Source organism: Photinus pyralis, unplaced genomic scaffold (genome assembly GCF_008802855.1).
Source record: "Photinus pyralis isolate 1611_PpyrPB1 unplaced genomic scaffold, Ppyr1.3 Ppyr1.4_LG1, whole genome shotgun sequence".
Taxonomy (NCBI): domain Eukaryota; kingdom Metazoa; phylum Arthropoda; class Insecta; order Coleoptera; family Lampyridae; genus Photinus; species Photinus pyralis.
Window position 1 is genome coordinate 58,231,090 of NW_022170249.1, and position 18,725 is coordinate 58,249,814.

An 18,725-nucleotide genomic window follows, 5' to 3' on the forward strand; every position below is an offset into this window, starting at 1 on the left:
TTAAATTAACCTATACTTTACACAGTTTAGGCCAATTCCAATTAGTTCCTAGTTGTAGATTGCAGAAAAAGCATTAAATTAATTTTTACGATATTGGAATTATTGACAATGTTTTAACCGACATATTATCTTTTTCCGATAACAGTGGCAACAATGCAACAAAGATTCTATTAGAACGACTACCATTGGTCCATTGTGTAAAACCGTTACTAAACGAAAATTTTTAAATGTGTTGTGAGTTTAGAAACAGTTTGGACTGTGGTTAGGAATTTTGTTGTGATTTACGGAAATTTGTAGTAATTTAAAAACAATAAGGTACGAACATTAACTCAATCACTTTGTATCATCTTTAATCTCATGTCCACAGCTCAATACCTGTAAACGTATAAACAATAATTCTTGTATTCTTGTAGATGTTTTTTGCCATCGACTTGTTGTGCCCCCAACATGGCGGCAAATTTTCCATTGCTTGGATATGTGCCACTCGGGGAACGGCTCACGTACGTCGCCACCAAATTGTTACTTGCGACGTAATAAAGTTGTGGTAAATTGAAATGTTAAACGTTTTTCACCCAAACTAACCGTTCATTGTTTTAGTGAAGAAATATTTGAAATGGTAACGAGTTCGTCTAATCGACCTAAGTTGCGGCTCTCCTTAAGTTTGGCATCTCGGCTAATTAATGGGTTGGTTAAGATTTTTAGACGACAAGTGGAAATTTTGGAAGGTAAGTTCCCTATAATGTTGTCGTACTTTACAAATGTTTGGTATTTTAGAAGATATAATTAAGTTTCTCCGGGAAGTTAGAAGACCGGCAATTGTAGTGTAAGTTTTTGATATGTCTTAAATGTGTATTTTATAATTAATTTTTGTCTTACAGTCTTACTCATCATGGTACGTATAGATTGTAGTAATTTACTTATCTAAAACTAATTTTCCTACAAGTAGATGAAAGTAAGTCAGAACCAATGGTGCGACCTAAAGTACGTAGGAAACGTAAGAGAAGGATAGTGCTTTCTCAAGATGGTCAAGTAGGACGTCTATTGATTCCTGATGGACAAGTACAAAATGTTGATTTACAAACCATTGTCGCCGAGGCTGAGCGTCGTCAATCTGCAACTGATACCCATGCAAACCAAGAACTTATTAATATTCGTGAGGAGCTACCCACTGAATCTCATTTTGAGACGGTTGGTATTTTAAAAACTGCAGCTTTCTCTCATACTTTGTCCTTATAACTCGAGTTATAACTTTATAATGTGATTTTGTGAATCTTTACCATTACCCATCTTGCTATATTCTTTTTGGTAAGGTTTATACAGGGTGGTGACTTGTGTAACGCATCATAGGGATTTCAATGTAAAATTCATAACATGCGATTATTGGCTCTCCAAATTATTTTAGAGCCAAAATGTATTAAGGTTTTTTGTAGAAAAAAATTTTTTACGTCAATCAACCATATTAGTTTTCAATTTTTTGCATAATAAAGACGGAAAGTTGGAAAAATAAAACCCCCACCCTTTTCAATAATCTGTGATGCCATGACCAAATTACTAAAAACGGTTTCCTAATATAACAATTTACAATAAATGTTTGAATAAAGTCACCATTAACTGCAAGACAGTAACCAAGTCGATTATAAAATCCATTTCGAACTGCTGCTAATTGATAACTGGATATCTTTTTATTTTAGAAAATTCCATGGCATCGCAGATTATTGAAAAAGATGGGGGTTGTATTTTTCCAATTTTCCGTCTTTATTATGCAAAAAAAATTGAAAACTAATAACGGTTGATTGATGTAAAAAAAATTTTTCTACAAAAAACCTTAATACATTTTTGCTCTAAAATAATTTGTGGAGCCAATAATCGCATGTTATGAATTTTACATTGAAATCCCTATGATGCGTTACGCAAGTCTCCACCCTGTATAGGTCCACCTAAATATGACCATATATTCCGTAACTTTAACAAACAGTAACGTAGAGTGTTGTTTCCAAATAAATTATTGCAAAAAATCATTTTAAAGGATAGGAAGTGGTAGAACGTCATTTCTTACAATTTTTTAATTTTTGCAATCATTTAATAGCACCTTGCGCATCACATTATACTCCATGAATGTTTTAAAGCTGAAAATGCCTTGCAGTTGGACATAAATTGGAAACTAACAATGCTTTCCTTGGTTATCAAAACCGAGTTTCTCCAAAAATGTTTTCAAATTCTAAAGTGGTAGTCATTCTAAGAGTTGCTTCAATTGTTTTTTATTACTCATGTGTCATAGGTACATAAATGCTAATAAGCGTAGACTTTGTCTGTTGTATTTTGGTGGTGATCGTGTGGGATTCTGCATGTAAATACAGTTTTATTAACCGAACTTGCACCCTTTGTGTTGTGCACGATTAGGGTTGCCATCCGTCCGGGTTTCCCCGGATTTGTCCTAGTTTTAAAGGCGTCCGGGTAAGGTATTCTAAACAGTCCGGCTTCCAAAAATCGTTAAAAAACGAGCAACTGAGTCGTTTTCAAAGCTCGCTTTAAGTTATACGCCGCGCATCCGACCAGCGTAAGTATAGGACTATAGGTTCATAGGTCGGAAATGCTACTCTGTGCTACTTAACATACCACTAAAGTGAAATGCGTTCGTTTATCGACGATTGTATTTCTGTAAGTTAGATTCCTTAAATTGTGATTTCCATGTAGGTATATACTGTTTGTCTTTTTATTTGATTGACACTAACATACTTATGGAAATTTGTTTCAGTAATCACAATGCCTAAGCGCAAGTGCCTATTTAACAGTGAATTACAAAATAAATTTCCAATGTTGAAAAAAGGAAAATATGACTGGGAGGCTTATTGTACAATATGTTCAACAACTATTTCGGTAGCTAACAAAGGTGTTTCTGACATAAATGAACACCTGAACACACAAAAACACAAAACAAAATTCCAAAATCAGGCCAGTACCTCAAACATTGTTACATACTTTGTTAGGCCTAGTTCTGACGACAATCTTGTACGAGCAGCCGAAGGCGCAATGGCTTATCATACAGTGTACCATCATATGTCATTTAATTCTTTGGATTGCACTAATGCTTTTAACCGAGAATTGTTTTCGGGATCAGACACTGCCAAAAAAATGACATGCAATCGTACAAAAGCTACTTCTATAATAACAAATGTGCTAAGCCCTTTGTCGATTGCCGAAATGAAAAGTGATCTGCAGAATGTACCATTCATTAGTATATCCACTGACGCCAGTAATCATGGGAGCACTAAGTTATTCCCAATTATTCTGCAATATTTTGATTACCAAAAGAGCGGAATCACGACAAAACTTCTCGAAATAGAGTGTACTGAAAATGAAACATCCGACACAATTACGGAGATTATTATAAAACAATTACGGCATCACGATCTTTTGTCCAAATGTGTTGCATTTTCGGGGGATAACTGCAATACAAACTTTGGAGGTAGCGAACGAACAGGAGTAAACAATGTTTTTTATAAACTGAAAGAAAGGTTAAATAACAACATGGTTGGTGTTGGTTGCTCTGCGCATATTATTCATAATGCAGTGCACCATGCATGCGATCTACTGCCATTAGATGCGGAATCTATTATAATGAAAATCTACAATTATTTTTCTATATACACTGTGCGAACTGAGTCACTAAAAGACTTCTGTGCTGCAGCTGACGCGGAATACAAACAGCTACTCTATCATTCAAAAACGCGTTGGCTTAACCTTTTCCCAGCTATTGAGCGATTATTGAAGCTGTATGAGCCACTCAAGGACTATTTTGGAAGCTTGGAGAAGCCACCCGTTTTAATAAAGAAGTTTTTCGAAGACCCCCTCTCAGAAGCGTATTTATTTCTCATTCACTCGATAATGCACGTGTTTCACTCACAAATTGAAAAATTAGAAAAAAGTAATAATTCTGTCTTGGAAACGAGGAACATACTTACTTTTATTATAAGAACGTTAGATAACAGAGTAAATGAACACTTTTTACCACTAAAAATCCGTAGTGCTTTAACAGCGCATGATGAAGACACAAAAAAAGAGTTCGCTAAATGTTGTACCGATTTCTATCATGAAATGAAAACATATATAGAAAAATGGATCAAACCTTTTCAACAGTTTGATAAGTTTGAGTGGATGGTTTTGACCAACATTACGGATAATACTCCATGGACGGTAATTGAGGATACAGTTATATTTTTACAAAATAAGAACATTAATATCGATGACAATAAATTGCTAGATGAGTGGATGAATTTAAAAACATTCAGCTTAAACTTAAGTGATGAAGACAAATTGTTAACTGCCAGTCAATTATGGTTCAATTTTTTTAAAACTCCGAATGTATATTTGTATTCTGAACTGATAAAAATTGCACAGTACTTCTTTTGCATACCGGCTCATAATGCAAACGTAGAAAGAGTGTTCTCATTAATTACCCAACAGTGGACGAAAGAGCGAAATATGCTATTGACATCAACCGTTTCGTCGATAATAAAAACTAAGTACAATTTTAAAGTTTACAATTGTATTAATTTTTATAAATTCCTCCTAGATAAGAAAGAAGTTTTAAATAGTATAGGCAAGGCGGAGAAATATAAAAAATGGAAGGTTCAAATTTCGACGTAGGACATAAAAGTTAGAATTAGTTTGCTTATTTTTTTTTAATTATCAGAAAATCTGTATTGTTTTAGGATAATAAATAAACATTATTCATGAACTTTTAAAAATTACTTAGAATGTCCGGATTTACAGCCCCAAAATCCGGGGTTTTCCTGCTTTTTGTCCTGGATGTGTAATTTTGTTGATGGCAACCCTATGCACGATTAACTATAGCGCGTTCGCACCCCCAGATTCAGTATGGGGTCTTATGGACTAATTGCCTCTCTTACTACTTTGTGTCATTCTTTGATGATACTATCCTTGTTTCTAACCGCATTGATGTCAAATTGACATATGATTAAATGGAAGCATTAAAACAAAACATAATCTCCTTGTGCTGTCATTGTCACGTTTTGCAAGCATGTACTGCATGTCCATAAGCACCATACTGAATTTGGAGGTGCGAACGCGCTATAGTGACAAAGCGAGAGTGATATGTCTCACTGAGACTCATCCGACGGCGCCGCAGTTGACTGGATTGCATCACTAGTAACGGGTAATGTTTGTTGGAAAACGGAATGTTGCACATGGTACTCACAAAATGCAGATAAAAGTTATTGCCCAGATGCATCTGTCGCATTAGTGAAATATAATATGAAACATGATCACATTTACTTACAGCATCTTTAGACTATTGCACTTCTTAGTAGTTATACTTTGCAAAATACGTCAAATGCATGTGATATATAGGCGTCTAATATGAGCAGTGGAGGAAGGGGAACATCTATTTAAAGAATTTAATGTAACTTCGGTTTAGGTAAATCGATTTTCACATAATAAGTCTTGTTGCAAAGTGCTCACTTCGTATAATCAGATTTTACATGAATAGAGTCTTTTTAGTATATGTTAAAGGTTATAGGGTGCTGTTTGACATTAGCATAAACTTTGCAGGTTTTCTTGGAAATTTCAAATGAAACGATATAATTATTATATATATTATATAAAATAAGATGAAACAGTGAAAACCGCATTTTGATATCTCTTTCCCAAGCAGAGATGATGTAACGAAAATACACACATTCGCAAATTGAAAGCAAACTACAGAAAATCTATTGGAAGTAATGTTGATCATATATTTCCAGGATAAATAAGATATAAAAAATATATAAATTAATAATAAATAGTAAAGGTCATTTGTTTTGTTATGGCACCTGCGATTTGGTAAAACATTTTGATAATATATCATAAATGCAAATAAAAGGAAATATCAACATATTTATATACAGGGTGATTCCTATAGTACCTGCCACCGTTTGGGAGCGTGTAGGTGGTGCGTAGGGGAGTATTTTGATATAGGACACTTGGGGTCGGAAATCTAAAATAAGGGTGCCAGAGCCAAATTTACCTTCTGGAATTTCGCGCCTGTAGGTAGGCAACCCAACCGGCCGGCGGTGCACACGGAGCGATCTCAGGCGGCGATGTGTGGCTGACACTTGATCAGAATTTTGTTTAAACCCACGAAATCCCGTCTGCAACGACGCGTATCAAGTGAATAAACACTATGGCAATAGTATAATAATAGTTGGCTAGATGTAGGAAGTGCATTGAGAACAACGGTGGCCACGTTGAACACTTGTAAACGTTATTGCTTTTGACTGTCGTTTTCCCTCCTTCCCTCCCATGTCGCTTCCTCGCGCTAACTCGCTCTGCATCGCTCCGCGCGAAACGTCGGTCGGTTGGGTTGCCTACATACAGGCGTGAAATTCCAGAAGATAAATTTGGTTCTGGCGCCCTTATTTTAGATTTCCGACCCCAAGTGTCCTATATCAAAATACTCCCCTAGGCACCCCCTATACGCTCCCAAACGGTGGCAGGTACTATAGGAATCACCCTGTATATACACAATAATCTGCGATGCCATGGAATTTTCTAAAACAAAAAGATATCCAGTTATCAATTAGCAGCAGTTCGAAATTGATTTTATGATCGACTTGGTTACTGTCTTGCAGTTAATGGTGACAACACGAACATTTATTGTAAATTGTTATTATTAGGAAACCGTTTTTACTAATTTGGTCTTTCTTTATGTTGTATTCTAAATATAATACTTTTTGGTAGACTTTGATTTGTTTCATAGCAGACATTCCATGGTATGACGGATATTGGCGTAGTTTTGTATTATAAAATTCCATGGCATCACAGATTATTGAAAAAGATGGGGGTTTTATTTTTCTAATTTTCCGTCTTTATTATGCAAAAAATTGAAAACTAATACGGTTGATTTACGTAAAAAAATTTTTTCTACAAAAATCCTTAATATATTTTTGCTCTAAAATAGTTTGGGGAGCCAATAATGGCATGTTATGAATTTTACATTGAAATTCCTATGATGCGTGACGCAAGTCACCACCCGGTACATTTTTGAAATGAGGAAATAACATTTTTGAACTTCCATTAAAAATCTACCAAATTTGATTTTTTACTAACTGCGATATTCATTTGTTTTTTTTTTACTTTAGTTTTTCTGGCAATTTTTGATAAACCCCGCCACTTTTGAATGTAAAGTTTTTTTCTATCTCTTATAATAAACGTGCTATGCTCTGTCTACAAATATACAGAATAACCCTATACATATACATAGTCAATTTCCAAAATGTTACTTAAAACGACAAAAGTCGTTATTCTTGTTTGTATCTATATAAATTAATCTACAAGATGTTAAAATACACCCGTAGTTTATGGGTCACCCTATATTTTAAAAAATCCCATCAGCTTATTCTACAGCCACACAAAAACTGCTTTGATTAATATGGCTATACTTTGACTAAAAGCAGTTACATGAATTTGAGAGAAATTATTTGGTTACATTCTTATAAACATTGGGTACGTACGGTAAACTAGCAGGTTTTTCTATTTTTGAACTTCCACAAAAAGTGTCTGCTGTGATTCGCTTTCTCAACAACATTGCTGTTTTTCAAAGGTACCACCACAAATATTGCAAATACAAAATATGCTTAACAATGATACTGAAATATTGTATATAAGCAGTTGCCAATAGATGCCTGGCTGGATGTTACTGATGTTAGCTGTATAATACACAAAAATCGAAATTCAGAAAATATCCAAAAAGTAAAGAAAAACAGAATTTTTGAGATATGAAAAAATTTTTTATACATAAACTGAAATTGTCATTCAAACCGTGTTCGAACACATGGTTGATAAACTACCTAGAGATAAAAAAAAACTTACCCCATTTGTATTATTTTAGAATTAGTTCACATATTTTCCATAGCAGTATAGTAAGTAAATAATATAGTAAGGTTAGCGGAACTACATAAACTCAACTGTGGAAAATTAGTCGAAAAGAACGCCACAGCTTAATGAAAAGCTATTATTTCCATATAAACACTCCAGAATTGAGTTACATAATCTCACATGGAACTTCCTCACATTCTATGCCTTATGTTTAATTACCTACTACCTGAATCAGATACGATCTTTGGATGATTCCTCTTGAACTAACATATGGTTATGCATGTCTCATTTTCCTTTTTTTCGTAGGATATTGCAAGGGGACTGGGTGATTTTGGTATACTTGAAGATGTTGCTGCACCTGCTCTTCCTGATTTCATATCCAAGGCTTCTACACCTCTACAGTTAGTCCCACGCTGTCTTCCTTTTTATACTAATCGTATACAAAGCTTACACACATAATACAGTAACACCTGCATCATCATTCCTTCACTAAACATTTCCCACAATAAACTTATAGAGTGTTTCAAGGGATGTGCACATTCATAACACATTTACGGATTTTGAAAATTAAAATATTGGGCTCGAGCATAAGACACAACAGTTATCACTATGCTACTAGGTAGCGTATCAGTAACAGTTGTGGTGTTATGTCACAATCCGTACTTTGACAAGTGTAGCGCTACTAAAAATGGCTGACTGCTCCGTAAAAGTAGCGACATCATTATAAGATGTATCGGTAACTGTTCCACAACAGTTGTGTCTTATGAACGTGCCCAATAAATTTGCAGTTTGTGCATCTCATTGGAACAATCTGTACCAACTTGTACTATGATTTATCAATGTATTTACCAGGGCAACTGTGCCTCCACGTACACCAACCAAGCGCACAAAAAGTAGAAAGGAAAAGGCGATCCCAGCCCAGGCAGTATTGCTGAGACGTGAAGAAGAGGATGCAATCCTCCCTGCTCCTATACAGGAAGGTGTGATTCCAGAGCCTGCTGGGTTAATAGATGTGATTGAAAAAGACACAGAGCAGGCGGTTACAGAAATAGTTGTGGCACCACGTCCCAAATCCGTCGAGAAAATATTAGAGCAACCAATACTTCCAGTTGAGAAATCAGTTGAACAGCCAATTGTTAAAACACCGCAGAGAAAGAAAGAAAGAAAGGCGATTCCACTAACAAAAACTTTAGTTAAAATACGGGCAAGGCGTACTGTGAATATCAATCGGTGTGAGGTAGGTGTCTAGGAATCTTGTTGAAAAATTAATTAATACCTTTGCTGTATTGACCCAGTCTACCCAGCTAGGTAGAATTTTACTAATTACGTTTTCTAATTACGAAAATTATGGGCGTTGGTAACAAAAAACCTGCATGATCGGATTGGGTTCCTGAATTTTGATTAATTTAGGGGGTCAATTACCAGCATAGGGTCGATTGTCTAAAAACATATTCACGATGGAGGGGCGCGGAAGGTGTCACCGAAATCCGGCCCCAAGCCGCTAGATTTTAGCGCTTTTCATGTAGGAAATTCAAAAAATCAGTATTTGCCAAAATATAATACTACTCTTGCAATCTCTATAAACAAGGAATTTTGTGGGGATCATTTGGTAATTTTATATTATTTTAGGAGGATGACTATGAACTGTTTGATTTATGGCAATATGAAAATTGGTGCCCAATTACGCTACCCGAACCAGAAGATGCAGACAAACTGATTTTTCCCCTTCTGCCATTTTTACGACCATTATTGGACGAAGGCGACACATTCCTAACTAACATACAGGAAACGCCATAGTAATTAAATTCTCCTTTTGCTTATTTGTATATAATTTTTTTTTGTGCAGTATAAGACCCAGTATACTACGTTCAGATGCTTTATCAAAAGTCGACAGTAGAGCTGTTTCCTCCTTAGCTCAAACTCAAACTATGCATACTCCTCTTCAAATATCCGAACAACATCAGATGGCTGTAACTGTAGATATTCATCAACCGCCAGCTTCTAAGCGACGCAAAACCGCAGCAATAGAGCAAATAAGTCGTGAGGAACTCATTCTTCCTCCTCCAATGTAAGTAGGGTAGATTTTAGATTAACTAATATTTTTGCGATATATTAGACCAGATCTGCCAGCAATAGATGTACTACCAGTAGCTGAAAGTACTCGGATTACGAGCGGCTTAGATCAATCCATTGTTCCGATGCTTGAAAAACGATTATCATCACAACCCATTCTTGAAGAGCAGCACATATCATTAGCACCTCGCGACGTTACTGTTGAAACTGAACTTCCACCAGCAGCAGAAGCGCCTAGACAAAAACCTATGTAAGAAAGCAACTAAGTGTAAACAATACTTTTAATATATTTTTTGTATAGGATTGCAGTTGTAGATCCAGAGATGCAATTGAAACGAAATAGGTATTTTTTAAATAATTGTACTTTATACACGATATTGATTACAAAATTGTTTTTAAGGCTGAAGTGCTTGCGACGGAATTTAGAAAAATGGGATTTTGAAAATCAGGGAAATCCAACTATTGAGGATGTTTGCAAGAGACCTATTAATCGTCTTAATATAGCAACAGCGTTTAATGATTTATTAAGTGAGTATTTTACAAGTTTGACAAGGAGTCTAGTAAAATAATAAAATATTACTATACAGATACAGAGTGATTCCCCCCCCCCCCCCTTGGGCTAGAGAGATTATTAAGGATGACAATTGGAGTAACAATGCTTAGAAAAATTGTGCAAATGAAATTCTTAGTTGGGATAAAAACTTTTATTTGTTACTCAGTTGTAAACGTTGATTAACAAGACAAAACGCAAACGGGTAAACGTCATGTTTAAACGCTACTGACTTGTAAAACTGACAGCAGACTTGTAAAACTGACAGCAGACCTGTAAAAATTTTACAAGTTAGTAATCTAGTAATTTCATTGACCAGAATTAATGCGAAGTCTCGGTTACATGGATCACATGATATTTTAGACATTTCTTCAAGATAAATTTAAGAACTAATTATTTACGTTTACAAATGAGTAACAAATAAAATATTGTACATTATACGCCAGGTAATAGTTTTTACTGGCTCTAGCAGATGACAGGCTCGTCTGACGGCTCGCAAGTCAACTTCTCCTATCGCCAGTAAAAAACTCACTTACCTGGCTAATAATGTAAAATACTATTATTAGACAGTGTGTTTTGTAATTTATCACACGTGTAAATAATAAATTCCATAGGAAGTCACGGAATATCTCTGGAATTTGCATTTTTTTATTATTTTAAATCAATTACAGTTTTTCTGCAATATCTTTTTACAATTTTTACATAATATTCTACTTGCACCCTTAATAATCCCTCCAGTCAAAACTTGGGGGGGTTTTAATCAGCCTATACATAATAACAAAGACCTCTTACCCGAAAGCGTTAGGTTTACCCAAAATACGCCAATGGTGCTTGAGGTCATTTGTAACTTTGGATGTGCCATTTATGTTTTTAATCACAATTTATAGCATTACACAAAATGGAATATGTTATCCTTACTTCAAAACCGGACAGCTTGGAACTGGGGGAAATTCAGATGGGCCAGAAACTGCAATAGTCAATACAAGCGTGTTCTCTTAGTTGCTTTAATATTAAGTTTAAAGATTTTAACTTCATAGTAAGTAAGTAATATGTAATTTCTGTATTTCTAAGAAAATGTTCATTTATTCTGTGTTATAAAGATTTATAGTATACGTATGTTACAGCTGCTTTAGAAATTTATTGGAGTCTTATGCGAATAAATTTTTTTAAAATTTATGTATATCTATACCTTATACTAGCAAAATCTAATGGATTACAATTTTTGACCTGTAATAACAGGTTCAAAAATTACTTTTTCTTTCTATTCAGTGCTGACTGCTTACCATTTATCATTTGTAACTGTGATTTTTGTGGAAATAACTAGTGCTGAGTAATATCCGAAAATATACCAAATATCAATATTTAGAACCGGACTGACGGTTGCAAATCATAATTTCTATATCCATGATGGCATATCTTCTCTGAGAAATAGGCACAAAACTACGTTCATGCAAAGATAATACTACATTAGATAGACACTGTAAGTGGAAGTTGTTAACCACTTATTTAGTTCCGTAAAAAAGAAATAGCCTTTTGCCATGAGGTAATCGTAGGTATTCGACACAGGGGCATAATGTTATCTCTTCCATGACAGAGTCTACATTCCTTTACTTATTTACATAGATCAAATTACATTTAAAGGTAAAAGCAACAAGTTAAAAAGTAATCGTAAACGATTTACATAAAGCGCATTTCCACTTGCATTCATTTCCCATTTGTAAGATGCAACTTCTGTTAAAATCGTAAAAATCCGGCCACAAATATGAAAGAAAGCGTTGCACATGGGCAATCCATTTTTGACGTGCTACTTCAAGTTCAGTTTATGAGAAGAATTTCTTTCAATGCTTTTCTAAATAAGAAAGTTGGCGCAAACCTAAATGTTGAAACTCATGTTAGATTTTCCTTTGTTCCAAGCGCCTAAATATCAAATTTCACTTAAATGCTTCCATAGATAAAAAAAGTTGGCACTGCGCATGGGCAAAATAAAACTTTGAAACTGTCGCTAGATTTTCCTTTATTCCAAGCACCTATGTATCACATTTAATTTAAATTCTTCCATAAATAAAAAAGTTGGCACTGCGCATGCGCAAAACCAAATTTTGAAACTGGCGTTGGATTTTCCTTTATTCCTAGTGGCTATGTATCAAATTTCATTTAAATACTTTTATAATTAAAAAAGTTTGGAATTCGGTGAATTTTGAATCGATTCGACTCAACTGTTGGCATTGCGTATTATATGGCTAAAGCTATGCCCATATTGAATTTCATGCAGTTCAGTTAATAACTAACGGAGATGTAAAAGCGATCAGACATTTCTAAACAAAGTTATCGTTCACACGGACAGATACATCAGAGACAGACAGACAAAGGAACAGACGGACAGACCAACAGACAGACGACAGACAGCAATACAAAATTATAAACGATCTGTAGGATCGTTAATAAACGGCAAAAGTGTAAAATTATGGAACATGTAAAAAACGGTTTTTTGTTTTTTACAATAACTTTTTTATTCTATACAAGGAGAAACTTACATTTTCTCGCCTGTGTGAGGACGCGAAAGAAGACAATTGCACGCATGGTGCGAGAAATAGTTATTTGTGTACCAAGGCCGTAAAAGTGATGTTTTTTGGCCGAAGCTGTTGTTTGCGGCCGAGGCGGTAGCCGAGGCCGCAATTCAGATGAGGCCTAACAAATCACTTTTGGCCAAGGTGCACACAACATTTTTTAGGCGATCATCAAAAAAAGAATTCAAAAATTTGCTCATAAACATATTTTTTCTGAAAATCATAGTTATCTTAGACAATTAAAAACAAAGCATTTCCTGTCATATGTAATTATAGTTAGCATCTTTGCGTGTGTTTTGTGCGTATCAAAATGGGTGATAGCGACAGTTCAGATACCCCAAATGAAATTTTGGAAGCTGCAAGCGTTGCGACCCTAAGTCATATATGATGAGCAGGCGTTTGAGAGTAAAAGTACAATCGCAACTTCCTCCGTTGCACAAGATTTTAATAATGTCAAATGCAATAGGTCCTTCGTAACTGTGGCTTCCAAGACCTTATAGTTAACATGCTGTACAATTATTAGAAACCTGATTACCTACTTTGATGGCAGGTATAGGTAGCTACTTGTGTTCTCGGTTAATTGCTGGTGATTCTTTGTATAATAATGTAAGCAATAACATCTTCCTCATGTTTTGATTCTACACTTCGAAAAGGTATGCAAGGAGCAAAGATTGAAACGTCAAACTATAATTTTAAATACGAACATTGTGATTATGCAAAATAGTGTGAAACATTCCTACAAGTCCGAAAATGAAAAAAAACGCACGTGGATGGCCCAATCCTTGATGGGGCTAGACCAGATAGACGCTTTGTATCAAACAGATTACTGTTTCTCACACATCAGTTTCAAATAAGTAGGTACAGTTTGACAGATGTGTACAATAAAGTAAAGTTTGACAGAAGCGTACAATAAAGTGAAACTTTATGGCCGCAAAAGCGACCACAAAATCAACGTTTTTGTGATGATAGCCTAAAAATTCAATTTTGTCGGCTAGGCGAGAAAAAAAATACGCCTTATGTAAGCTAGATGGCGCGGTTGTAATAAAATGTCAAAGAAGTTATTAACAGGATCGAAAAACCGCAGCTTCGGTTTTTCGATCCTTAAATAAGGAACTCAGGCAACAACTCGATTTTCATTTTTAATTTAATTAAAAATGATTCGATTTTGATGAAAATTTTATCAGACCTTTTTGAGACGATTTCGAATCGATTCCGAGAATTTCGCTACTGGGAAATTCTCGTGAGCGGCTGAAGAGCATCGTCGTCGAGGTGCGCGGGCTCGGATAAAAATTCGCCGTAGCTATACGGTTGGGGTTAGGGAGTCGAGGCGCCGGTTCGGGGAGTTTAGATAGTTGGCGCGACTTTCGGTGGGGTTAAGAAAATTCTGGGGGCACCCGTCGGGGTAGCTGCCATAAGAAGCGAAAAAATCGAAAATTTTAGAAAAAAATTCGTAACTCGAAAACTTCACCGGAACTTTTTTTCGCGCTTTCTGAGACGTCGGGCGACGTGGAGGAGCGTATTTGTGCCGGGGTGCGATTCCATTCTATAGCCCCGTTCGGGAACCGCGCGACCCGGAGGGTCGCTCTCGAAAAGGTGGTTTTTCGCATTTTCCAACTTTGACGCCTTCTACAGGCCGAACCGTTCGAGTTAGAGCAAAACGTACAATTGCGCGATTGTAGATCTCGACGAGATCTACGAGACGAGGGGTCGCGGGTCGCTCTACCACCCCCCGGAGGGGGGTGAGAGGTGAAAAACCGGAGATTTTGAATAGCGCGTTCCGGCGAAGAGATACGGGCTCGAAATCGGATTCGATACCTGCGGCCAAGTTTTCTCTTTCTTTTTCCGTTTACCTCGAGGAGGTAACTCGGACGACGGCGCCGTGGTAAATTTTCTCCCGAAGGTCTGCAAAAGTCACGTGACCGCTTCGTTTTGTTTTTCGCCTACATTAAGCGCCGAAGATTGCCGAACGCGCCGTACTGTCTTTTTAATTAATTGCGAGCTTAATTTTGGACGGAGAATTTCGGTAGAGGTCTCAAAAATTCGAGAAAACTACGAGGAATGTGTTAACATCGGTTTCGAGACGGTGCGTGATCGATTTGTGTTCGAAATTAAGTGATAAAGTTTAAGTGTCGGTTAACTGTCAAACGGATTCCGTCAAGTTTTCAAAGTGTTTTTTAAAGGAAATTAACGTATTAAAATGATCGGTAAGTGTTTGAAATTGATTATTATAAAGTTTAAAAGTGCTTCGAATAAGTGTGGAGTAAATAAAGTACGTTTAAATAATTTGCTAATTTACGTATTCTCGACGTACCTACTTATAATGGTTTAAAAGAAGTGTTAATGTAAGTCCCAGTAGCTTAGTGGTAAGCAGTTCGGACTTTCAACTTGACGATTGCGCGTTCGAACCCGAGCGCGCGCGCGTTTTTTTTTCTTTTTTTGACAAATTTTTTATATTAATTATTTTAATTAAAAGGAACGAAAATAGTTATAATGTTACAATGGAAAAGTTATTGCGGAAGACTTAATGTATACGTGGCCGGTTGCGTTTTGGGTATATTTTGAAATTGGAAGTCATCCGAATGCTTTTTAAGTTAAGGGTGACATAGACGCGTGAGTTTTTCGGTTATAATTTTTTAAGAGACTTGCCAGGCGGGTACGTTCAATGGGGAATATTTAGCTCGAATTATTAGCTATCGTATGCACCGCTCCCCGTCCGAATCGATTGAAAAATAAAGGTTCTGGAAATTTGTTTCTAAAAAAACGATTATATCGCGTGTTTGCCAAGTTTCTTTTATAATTTTTAAACGGTAATTCGTAGGTATGTACTTACAATGGGAAAATTATAGCATATTTAGTTCTCTATTGGAGGCGATCGATCGGAAGGCGATCGGGATTCGATATACGATAATGGGGAAACCGCAATTATTATTAGAATTGCTATACCTGCGGACGAAATTTTTTGAAAATTAGCAAAACTGAGAAATTTTCTTTGTAGAACAGTGAACAGTGCGAGGCGAAGCCGAGCTATGGACCGTTACAAATCAGAGCGAGGCGAGGCGGCAAAGCCGCCGGAGCCGAGCATATTTCTCATCAAACCCAAAAAGTCATAACAAAATTAAAAAATCTTATGTGCAGATTTAGATTGAACAAGTTGAATAGAAATTTTCAGAAAAAGGCACTTTATGTAGGTGATGTTTTCAAAAATCTTCACAAATTAAAAAAATTGTCAATTTAGGAAATCTCGCGAGGGGTATTCCTCCCCCGCGAAACACCCGGTTTTGTGATTTCACGCTCCGGAAGTTAAACAGTAAGCGTTCTTAGACGCTGTCGCGGCTTAGGGGGATAGCAAGAATGAGTGCGTACAATCGCGTATGTCTTATACCAAAAAGTGCTATCAAAATTAAAAAATCTTATGTGCAATTATATGCACATCTGAATTTGTTAAATTCAACAATAGGTCGGAATAACAAAAAGTCACTTTGTATTGACGATGCTTCCAAAAAAAATATTCTTCACAAATTAAAAAAAATTGTCAATTCAGTCTGCCCAATATAATTTTCTTACATTACCAAAACTGAAACTGAGAAATTGTCTGTGTAGAACAGTGAACAGTGCGTGGCGTAGCCGAGCTATGGACCGTAACAAATTAGAGCGAGGCGAGACGGCTTGCCGCCGGAGCCGAGCGTATCTCTCATCAAACCCAATAAGTGATAACAAAATTTAAAAATCTTATGTGTAGATTTGGATTGAACAAGTTGAATAGACATTTTCAAAAAAAGGCACTTTATTATATAGGTGATGTGTCCAAAAAAATTGTCAATTCAGTCTGCTCAATATCAGGCTCTTATATTACCAAAACTGAAACTGAAAAATTGTCTTTGTGGAACAGTGAACAGCGCGAGGCGAAGCCGAGCTATGGACCGTTACAAATCAGAGCGAGGCGAGGCGGCTTTGCCGCCGGAGCCGAGCGTATGTCTCATCAAAACCAAAAATTGACAACAACATTTAAAATCTGTGCAGATCTGGATTCAACAAGTTGAATAGAAATTTTCAAAAAAATCACTTTGTATAAGTGATGTTTTCATAAACAATATTCCTCACAAATTCAAAAAAATATCAGTCTGCTTAATAGCATTTTCTTACCACACCAAAACGGAAACTGAGAAATTATCTTTGTTGAACAGAAAACAGTGCGAGGCGAAGCCGAGCTACGGACCGTTACGAATCAGAGTGAGGCGAGGCGGCGAAGCCGCCGGAGCCGAGCGGATGTACCCTCAAAACCAAAAAGTGTTATCGAAACTAAAAATCTTATGTACAATTATGTGCAGATTTGTATTCAACAGGTTGAGTAGAAAAATCACTTTGTACAGGTGTTGTTTCCAAAAAAAAACAAAAATATTACTCACAAATTCAAAAAAATTATCAAATCAGTCTGCTTAGTATCATGTTCTTACCACGCCATAACTGAAACTGAGAAATCGTCGTTGTTGAACACTGAACAGTGCGAGGCTTTTTTATACCTACATATTTTATATATACTACTTTAAAATACAAATTTAAAAAAAAACTGAAAGTGAATAGTGTGGCACCAAACAGCTTGGGACGTTAGGTTATTTGTAGATTTTTAAAATTTTGTTTAACTTTTAAAAGACAAATTCAAACAAAAATTATAAATGAAGCTAAATCGAATGTGACACCAAGCAGCGGTGGACATTAGGTTATTTGTAGATTTAAGCTATTTTTTTTAACTTTTTTCGAAATACAAATTCAAACAAAAATTCTTTTTAATTGTTTCCCCAACCAAGTAAAATAACCAAAGACTTTCGATTCTTAACACACGCGTCTTGTACACCAATGCCGAGCGAGCCGAAGGCGAGTTCGGCTAAACTCTGGCCCTCCCTTAGACTCGTCTCTCTACGTCCACAGTGCCAAACGACATTTACCAATGCCCAATAACACATTACACTTTTTTTCACACCAATTCCGAGGCCGAACGGATCTCCTCAAAACCAATAAGTATTACCATTTGTGTTTTATGTGCATTTATGTTAGGAACTGGAGTCAACAAGTTGAATCGAAATTTTCCAAAAACTTTGCATAGCGATGTTTCCAAAAAACAAAAATATTCCTCATAAATTCAAAAAAAATGTCCAATCAGTCTGATCAATATCATTTTCTTACCACACCAACACTGAAACTGAATAATTGTCTTTGTAGAACAGTGAACAGTGCGAGGCGAAGCCGAGCTATGGGCCGTTACAAATCAGAGCGAGGCGAGGCGGCCGGAGCCGAGCGTATTTGTCATCAAACCCAAAAAATGATAATAAAAATTAAAAAATCTTATGTGCAAATTTGGATTGAACAAGCTGAATAGAAATTTTCAAAAAAAAGGCATTTAATATAGGTGATGTTTCAAAAAAACAAAAATATTCTTCCCAAATTCAAAAAAATTGTCAATTCAGTCTGCTCAATATTATGTTCTTACATTACCAATACTGAAACTAAGAAATTGTCTTTGTGGAACAGTGATCAGTGCGAGGCGAAGCCGAGCTATGGACCGCGACAAATCAGAGTGAGGCGAGCCCCGAGCGTATGTCTCATCAAAACCAAAAAGTGATAACAGTATTATGTGAATTATGTGCAGATCTGGATGCAACAAG

At 36.0% G+C, this 18,725-nt stretch overlaps 1 protein-coding gene across 1 annotated transcript; it reads left to right on the top strand.

The window, feature by feature from the left end:
* The first annotated feature begins 211 nt into the window (after nt 1-211).
* LOC116158806 lies at nt 212-11,640 on the top strand. The gene is made up of 14 exons (XM_031471652.1): nt 212-315; nt 414-544; nt 598-725; nt 775-823; nt 879-892; nt 947-1,188; nt 8,182-8,276; nt 8,728-9,112; nt 9,505-9,671; nt 9,722-9,943; nt 9,992-10,198; nt 10,250-10,291; nt 10,349-10,476; nt 11,386-11,640. The coding sequence occupies exons 2-14, from the start codon at nt 414-416 to the stop codon at nt 11,472-11,474; spliced, it is 1,899 nt and encodes a 632-aa protein (XP_031327512.1). The 5' UTR covers nt 212-315; the 3' UTR covers nt 11,475-11,640.
* The last annotated feature ends 7,085 nt before the right edge of the window (nt 11,641-18,725 follow it).